The 8,814-nt window shown below is 43.6% G+C and overlaps 1 protein-coding gene across 3 annotated transcripts; it reads left to right on the top strand.

The window, feature by feature from the left end:
- The first annotated feature begins 1,581 nt into the window (after window positions 1-1,581).
- On the top strand, window positions 1,582-8,576 carry LOC123080987 (pumilio homolog 1). 3 transcript variants are annotated; one of them, XR_006438605.1, is made up of 9 exons: window positions 1,582-2,280; window positions 3,886-5,123; window positions 5,316-5,457; window positions 5,533-5,640; window positions 6,291-6,503; window positions 6,585-6,695; window positions 6,787-6,994; window positions 7,075-7,152; window positions 7,496-7,690. XR_006438605.1 is itself a non-coding variant. In XM_044503947.1 (9 exons), exons 1-9 carry the CDS (start codon window positions 1,852-1,854, stop codon window positions 8,152-8,154), a joined length of 2,658 nt encoding a protein of 885 aa, XP_044359882.1. In that variant the 5' UTR covers window positions 1,584-1,851; the 3' UTR covers window positions 8,155-8,576. The 3 variants fall into 3 exon arrangements, 1 of the variants encoding a protein (XP_044359882.1); XM_044503947.1 differs by lacking the exons at window positions 6,787-6,994; window positions 7,075-7,152 and adding exons at window positions 7,840-8,014; window positions 8,108-8,576 and having other exon boundaries at window positions 1,584-2,280; XR_006438604.1 differs by having other exon boundaries at window positions 6,787-7,152.
- Window positions 8,577-8,814: the final 238 nt, after the last annotated feature.

Raw genomic sequence — 8,814 nt, 5'->3', positions numbered from 1 at the left:
CTACTAGATGTGGACTGCCAGAGGAATTTCAAGTCCTTCTCTGAGGTTGTTAGGATCCTTCTTTAAGGTGTAGAGACTATACTAAAATTGACCCTGATAGATTGTTTGGGATTGGGGACAAACTTTTCCAAATCAGAGTTACTATGGAAGTCCCTGAGTTGGATCAAATTGACGTTGAGCCGCTAGAAGATGATGCTAATAAAGACAAGTAGGACGATGCCAATAAGGAACAGTAGGAATATGCACCACCAAACATCACTGGAGTTGGAGGGAATGGTCCCTCTGTTCCTTCATTTCTCTCCGATAGTCTTAAATCCACCTCCTCAATTGGTAACCAATTCAGGTCTAAACATGCTGCACTACAGTTTCTCCATCAACTAGAGGATCCTCTCCATCATCTGGAGGATCCTCTCCCAAACAACAATTGCTTTAATCTACTTAGAGAAATGGAACTTGTAGAAGAAGACTCTGCTGACTCTAAACTTGGTCAGAGCGAGTCTGAAAAATGATAGTGAAGATGTTGCCTTCAGTCCCACACACGATATGGTCGCGCCTGCAAAAGAACATAATTTAATTCATCTATGTTTTTCTAGTAACGACCATGTGGCTTTATTGGCAAAAAAAGTACAACACTGGCATGAGCATGTGAAAATGGACCCTCATTTTTTTCGAGAAAACTTCCAATCTATTCATTATATCAATCATGATAGTACAACGAATACCAGAAATAATAAAACTTACATCCAGATCCATAGACCACGTAGCGACGACTACAAGCACTGAAGCGAACCGAAGGCGCGCCGCCGTCATCTTGGCTTTCCTTACATTTTTTTTCGAAAAGGAGGTTAAACCCGTGGGCTCTGCATCAGTGTGATGCAGACAGCCATTCTTATTAATTATTGTGCAAAGTAAATAACAAAGTAAACCACGACCAAGCCATTACAAGATAGAAAAAAAAAAACACCTACGACTAAGTCGACTTCTTCCGCAGCAGCGCTTTCAAGAAGGAAAAACGTCCTCATGCCATCGTTGCCAAGTACGATTGTAGAGGACCTAGACAATGCTTTCGTTTCATATAAAACTAAACATTTGTGAAAGCCGCGTGACTCGCCCACGCCACGAGAGATAAGAGCTCGAGTGACACCATAAAACGCATCATGTCCAGTAACACGACCGTTTAGGCCGTCGAACCGTAGACACGTGCCCGGTTTTGTGGCAGAAGCAATGTTCTTTGTCAAACACGGTATACAAGCATATGGTTATACGAAAACCTTTATGCATTTTTTCAAATTTCGCACAGAATACAAAAAAGGCCGGTCAACCTCAAAAAGGCCTCAAACAAAAAAACTGGAAACCAGGGAACCGAACCCCACCCACGGCCGGGAGCAGCAGCAAAGGCAAACAAAGCTCGTCGGCCGGCCATTGGCTCGAGCCGCGCGTGCAGCATGTGCGCGGCCCGCAAAACCCTAGGCCCCCAAACCCCACCCCCACCCCCACCCCCGGCGAGATCCCGCCCGTCCGCGCGCCCATCCGACGGCGCCCAGCTCGCCGGCCGTCGTACTTAACCCGGCCGCACACCCGGACAGCGACTTCTCTCGCCCCAGCTCACTCCCTTCCCTTCCCTGTTTAAAAAAAAGGCAGCGGCTTTGCTCCGCTCCGCTCTCCTCCTTTCCCCCTACTCCTCCCCAGACCCTCGAGCGCGGCAATGGCCGGCCCATCCATGGCGGAATCCGGTCTCTAGCCCTGCTAAATCCTACCAAGTTCTGTTCTTTTTCTCTTCTTGGAGGCGTTCCCTGTGGTGGCATAGCAGCTTGCTAGGGCGCCGCCGCCGCCGGCTTTGGGTGTGGGGGGATGGTGACGGAGATGGCGACGCGGGGGGAGCCGTGGCGGCGGCCGGAGGGGGAGCGGGGGCTGGAGGACGAGATGGAGCTCTTCCGCAGCGGCTCCGCCCCGCCGACCGTCGAGGGCTCCGCGGGCGCGCTCCACGGCGCCGACGCCTTCCTCGACGACGACCTCCGGGCCGACCCGGCCTACCACTCCTACTACTACTCCAGCGGCAGCGTCAACCCGCGCCTCCCGCCGCCGCTGCTGTCCCGGGAGGACTGGCGGTCGGCGCAGCGGCTCCGCCCCGGCGGCCCCGGCTCCGGCCTGGGCGGGATCGGCGACGGGAGGAGGCCCGGCGGCGGCGGCGGCGCCGGGACAGGGCGGCCCGGAGACGGGCTCATTGGGATGCCTGGGCTCGAGATTGGGAGGCAGAGCAGCTTCTCCGGTCTCTTTCAGGTGATTCCTCTGAAGAATATATCCCTGTCTGAACTCATTTCTTATTAAGCTCATGTGACTGCGTTCTGGATATACATGCCAATGGAGATTGGATTATGTCAACGCTGTAATGCTAATGTTCTAGTCTAGTTAGATTTTCAGTTTGTTTGATTAGTTCTGTTGCCTTCAGTCCAAGTGGTCAGAGTTCATGTTCGTCTGGTCACTGTTTGAGCTGGTATTGGGGTATATGCTTCTGTCACTGCACTTTTTGTTTCTGAATCGAATTGTTCGGGCGTTACTGATAGTGACATATGCCAGCTGCTCTTGTTGTTTCTGAATCGAATTGTCCGGGTGTTACTGATAGTGATATGTGCCATAGATTTTTATATGCATGTAGAATATTTAGAGGATGCCTGGGCTCCCTGGGCTCGAGATTGGCAGGCAGAATAGCTTCTCCGGTCTCTTTCAGGTGATGCTTCTGAAGAACATCTCCCTGTCTGAACTCCTGTCTTATTAAGCTCATGTTAGAGAGGTTGCGGAGTGTGGTTAGGTTTTCAGTTAGTTTGATTACTTTTGTTGCCTCTTAACATTCAGTCCAAGTGGCCGGAGTTCATGTTCATCTGAGGTATGGTACTGTTTGAGCTTGTATTGGGGTATATGCTTGTGTCGCTGCTCTTTTTGTTTCTGAATCGAATTGTTTGGCTGTTAATGATGGTGATATATGCCAGCTGCTCTTTTTGTCTCTGAATCAAATTGTTTTGGTGTCACTGATAGTGATATATGCCACTATGCCAGTTTCTCTGTTTGTTTCTTAATTGAATTGTTCGGGTGTTGCTGATTGTGGTACTAGCTGTATATTTTTTTATATGCATGTGGATTGTTTAGAGGATGAAGTTAAGAGAAGGTTCAAGCTCTGGCTCTTAATTATGGTTGTTATGTTTTGGGCCTGTTAAAAAATGTATTTCTGGTATGGTGACCCAAAAAGCTTGGTTTTCCAGCTGCGCAAGTTGTTGACGAATGAGCTATTTAGAGCCAAAAGCATTATGTTCCTGCCTTCATCTTGTTGGATGTTGTTACATTGATGAAATGGTGTCTGCTTCCTTTCCTCATATGTTGGTCTTAAATCTTAATTCGTGCGAACTGGTTGAACAGGAAGTTACTGAACTTAGTTTGCATGTGTTCAATAAGATACATCTTAGTAGGAGTAATTTTTAGTCTGGTCCCACAAAGGTTTTTCTACCAATATGATACAAAAGTTTTCTGCCAATATATTTGACTATTTGGTGATTTTTTCTACTGGGAAAGCTTTCCATTGTTACCCATGAGTGATGTATCTGAAAGTATAATTCTGTGACTAGCTACTCAATGTTCTGGTGCACTAGAATAATGCGGTATGATAAATGCCTTACCTCTGGATTTATACATATAGAATGGATTTGATATGAAGGTCATTGTAATACTTGCTTGGTCATGAGCATATGGCATTGCATTTACACAATACTATTATCTTAAATTGAACATTTAGGTCAGGTTTCTTATGCAAGCATGTGGGTGTCATAATCTTTATGTAGAGCTCAATCCGTCTTTCCTTCAGTTGTCATTTTCTCAAGGTAACTTGTTTTGCAGGATGACTCGTATCAACACGATACAAACAGGCAGGGTGCAACCCGCAATAGTACGGACTTGTCGGGTTCTTCTAGAAATCGTTATGGTCTTCATCATGAGTCTGGAGCTATTGGTGGCCTACAATATGATAGCAAAGCACCTCACCTGCCAGGCAATCCGAATAATGAGTCGACACATACATATGCATCAATTATGGGGTCATCACTTTCAAGAAGTGCATCTCCTGACCCTGAGCTCGTGAGGAGAGTTCCTAGTCCTTGCCTTCCCCCGATTGGTGTGAAACTTGGTGCTACCAATAACCAGAACAATGGTGGTTCATCTTCTTTCAACCGCAACTCTCCCAGTATTGGTGGATCTGATGATCTGGTGTCTGCTTTATCTGGTATGAACCTGTCGTCATCAAGGCTAGTCAATGGACATGCTGACCAATCCAAGCTCCATCAGGATGTAGATAGTGTCCGTAAATTTCTCTATGAACAATACATGGACCACAAACATGGTAATGGACAGCACTCCTACATGAAACATTCTGAACAAGGTCATGTCAAGGGACCTCAAGAATATTCTGGAGCTTCTATGAATTCTTCTATTATGAGGAATCAGATCAATGCTGGTGGATTCACATCATTTGACAACTCATCCCTGGGATCCGGCTTTTCTTCCCCAAGGATTGGTTCCCGGTCACCCGGTGGGAGTTTATCTTCCCGACATAATCTAGCTAACCTTGCAAACTACAGTGGAATTGGAAGTCCAACTGCGACATCTGGTCATCAGTTGCCTGTTGATCCACTCTATGCTCAATTTCTCCGGGCAGCAGAAATTGCTGCTTTTGCAGCCAACTGTGAGGACCCATTGATGGAGAGGGGTAACCTGGGAAGTTCTTACATGGATCTATTTGGTCATCAGAATGATTATCTTGGTCCATTGCTTCAGTCACAGAAGCAGTATGACTACTATGGGAATCTTGGGTCTGGTCTTGGTTATGCTGGGAACTCTTTGACAAATCCTGTTTTCCCCACTTCGCCAGGTGGACCTGGTAGTCCACTTAGGCATGTGGATCGCAGCATGCGCTTTCAGTCCAGTATGAGAAACTTTGGTGGTTCCTATGGCTCCTGGAATTCAGATTTTGGTGGTAAGGTGAATGCCAATTTGGTTCCATCACTTCTGGAAGAATTCAAGAGCAACAAAAGCCGATCATATGAGCTCTGTGAAATTGCTGGCCATGTTGTTGAGTTCAGGTAAATTTTGTACTCACTGAGTTCTTATATATGGTAACCTACTAAACTGCAAATCCAAGATCGGTAATTTCATAGAGTTACCTATATTATTGGCCATCCACCTTTCATATTTTGTCGAGGAATCATGCGCAATGATCTCTTGTCTCACAGATTTAGGTTATTGGTCTAACTTGTCTATTGAACTTTATCCAGTGCTGATCAATACGGGAGTCGGTTCATACAGCAAAAGCTTGAAACTGCCAGCGTTGAAGAAAAAGACATGGTTTTCACTGAAATCATGCCTCAAGCTCTCACATTGATGACTGATGTTTTTGGAAATTATGTTGTTCAGAAGGTATTGAATTATTCATAGCAATTATTTGTCGCAGTGCTATAAACATCCTGGCCTGACCATAAATTTTTGAACCAGTTTTTTGAGCATGGGAGCACGGCTCAGATAAAGGAGTTGGCTGATCAGCTAATCGGGCGAGTCTTGGCACTCAGCCTTCAAATGTACGGTTGCCGAGTTATACAGAAGGTATGGAAATTGGAACCTGTTTATTATCGGTGCTTGAGTACCAAGGAAAAAAATAGCGGCTATAGCAAAATAGCGTCGGCCTTAAAACACGCTATTAGTGTGCTACGCGCTATAGCATGCTATTAGCGAGATTTTATACATCAATTTATTTAGCGAGACAATTCTCAGAATGCTATAGCGCGCTATTTTTTTGAGTGGTCAAGACTAGAAAATATCCCTGTAGTAAAATAAATTAATAATTGTCATCTCGAAAGCAACATTCTCCTCTGAACTGCTGTACTTTCTATTAATATGTCCAGCTGGAACTCTTCTTGACAAAACTGCACCATGATATTCAAACATATGACAAATTGATTGCTTGAGTATGGAATATGTGACATCACCTAGAATACAGTTACAAGCTATCTTATGTTTGGCAGGAAATTGTCTGATTATGTCAACAGAACTCTTAGAACAAAAAGTAGCTTATGTTTAATTATATGCATGCATTTCTGATTATCTAATGCATATTGGATGGTTGCAGGCATGTTTGATTCTACCCACTTTGCATGCACAAAAGGAAACCCATTACATGTTCATATAAAACATGAAGGACATAAATATGCAGAGAATATGTTCTTTAACTTATGTGATGGGCGATATTTGTGCAGGCCATAGAAGTTGTTGATTTAGATCAGCAGACTAAAATGGTTGCTGAGCTTGATGGGCATGTGATGCGCTGTGTACGTGATCAAAATGGTAACCACGTTATACAGAAATGCATTGAATGCATCCCACAGAATGTCATCGAGTTCATTGTTTCAACCTTCTATGGTCAAGTTGTGGTGCTATCGACTCATCCATATGGATGTCGGGTTATACAGGTATGTTTGTACTTTGTAGTGGTATATTGCAATATACTCACGTTATTTCACAGTTTCACTAACTATTTTCACTGTGTGCAGAGGGTGCTGGAGCACTGTGATGATCCGAAAACCCAGCAAATAATGATGGATGAGGTCCTCCAGTCTGTTTGCTTGCTTGCTACAGACCAGTATGGTAACTATGTTGTCCAGGTTAGTGCCATAAACATATTTGGAAGATACTCCCTCTGTAAACAAATATAAGACGTTTTAGGTCACTAAAACATCTGCATTTTTTTTACAGAGGTAGTACTGTTTTTGCTATTTTCTTATTGATGGTCGTTGTTCTATGGATTATCACCTTTTGGTGGGTACCTGTCTCCGAAACAATCCACATCTCATGAATTATGGACTTGATGCGATTGATTAATGGAAACCTGGTATTATCTATTTCGTGCAAAACACAAGCCATAGGGCTAAATGGAACTGATCCAAATATTTGACAATTACATGTAAGGTTCTTGGTAACTGGAATAGGACCATATTATCATCTTAAAATGATTACAAGTAATCTCAATGTCAATGGTTTCAGCTGGGATGAAATTCCTGCGTGGAAAAATAATATTAGTTTTCTCCTTACTCGACTGTTTTTTCATCAGTACTCAGCAAAGTGAGTATGATTTTCCTTTCCCCTTTACCTTTACTGACTCGAGTCAATATTTTATGCATTAATATCTGGAAATAAGGTGAATGTTATACATGCTGTAACTGGTATGCATTTCTCCTATTGTTCTGGGATCACTTCTTTTTAGTCTAGATTAAAATACAATCAAGCTCAAGTAAGTAGTTTTGACAGTTGCACAAGTGACACAATAAGCCTGAATATTGAAATGGACGATTTTGATGCCTACACTTTCCCTATTTTATGGATGCATTTTTTCTACAAAACGTGTTTTGTTCTTACCACTATTCTCTCCCATCTTCATTCTTCAATAACCGAGCTTATTTCACAGCATGTTATGGAACACGGCAAACCCCATGAGCGATCTGCTATCATTGAGAAGTTGATTGGGCAGATTGTACAAATGAGCCAGCAAAAGTTTGCCTCGAACGTCATTGAGAAGTGTTTATCCTTTGGGAATCCTGTGGAGCGCCAAATCTTAATTGGTGAAATGCTTGGATCCACGGAGGAAAGTGAACATCTTGAGGTCTGTTGCCCTTCAATTTGTAGACATATATGCTTGGTTATTGTTGTGCAACATAAAGTTCCGTGGTATCTTTGATGACCAGTTTGTAGTTCATGATTCAAGCTCCTTCGTTGCTTTGCTGACGTGTTTTTTTGTATTGAACTTTGAAGGTGATGATGAAAGACCAGTTTGCAAACTACGTGGTACAGAAGGTGTTAGAGACCTGTGACGACCAGCAGAGGGAGGCGATCCTCACAAGGATCAAAGCACATCTTAACACGCTGAAGAAATACACATATGGGAAGCACATAGTAGCACGTGTGGAGAAGCTCGTCGCAGCGGGAGGTATGTTCTCTATCGTCCATGAGCCCTATACGCTTAGGTTATCATCAACTCAAGGTTTGTGTCTAACCCAAAGACGCTCTCTTCTGTGCGCAGAAAAGCGACTCGGGCTCCAACCGTCCCGTGTGCTGCCTGAAGACTAAAGCATCTCTAGCTGTACAGCTAACAGTGGCTAGGTTTGCATGCTGGCGTCTTCGTTTTTCCATCTACAAGGCGTCAGGGCTATGCGTGCGCCTTGCCATCGGAAATAAAATGAGTAATAGGAGCCGAGGAGAATGTAGATTCTGTAGCTAGATGAGTAAAGATGTGGAGAATGAGTAATTACAGGCTTGTTGTTACTCTGCTGTAGAAATTTAGAACTAGAGAGAGAGGGAAAAGAGAAAGCTGTTAGCTGTAACCTACTTGAGACTGAAAGCCGTTAGTCCTTTTAATTTTCTGTCATGTGGCAGATGTAATGGCATGTTGTTGTAACATAACATATACAGATGGGGATGGTGGTACTTAAACTGTTTTCTCTGCAAAGCTGGAGCTATTTATCTAAGCTTTGCCTTTTATTTTATTTGCTGATTGTTTGTGCTCTTTTAATAACAATATAATTAATTGTGCATGGTCACCGCCTTATGGAAAATTTCAGGGAAATATAGGAACAAAAATGTTCTGTCTTCAGAGATAATTAGCCTGTTAAACTCCAGACATGACAGATTCAAATTGTTCTTTGGCTTTACTAGAATATATATTGGTTCTAAACAGGTGCAACTTTTATGTTACAACACCAAGACATCGTATGTAACCTTCCACAAGGA

Source organism: Triticum aestivum, chromosome 3D, assembly GCF_018294505.1.
Source record: "Triticum aestivum cultivar Chinese Spring chromosome 3D, IWGSC CS RefSeq v2.1, whole genome shotgun sequence".
Lineage (NCBI taxonomy): Eukaryota > Viridiplantae > Streptophyta > Magnoliopsida > Poales > Poaceae > Triticum > Triticum aestivum.
This window is presented reverse-complemented; position numbering and strand designations above follow the sequence as displayed.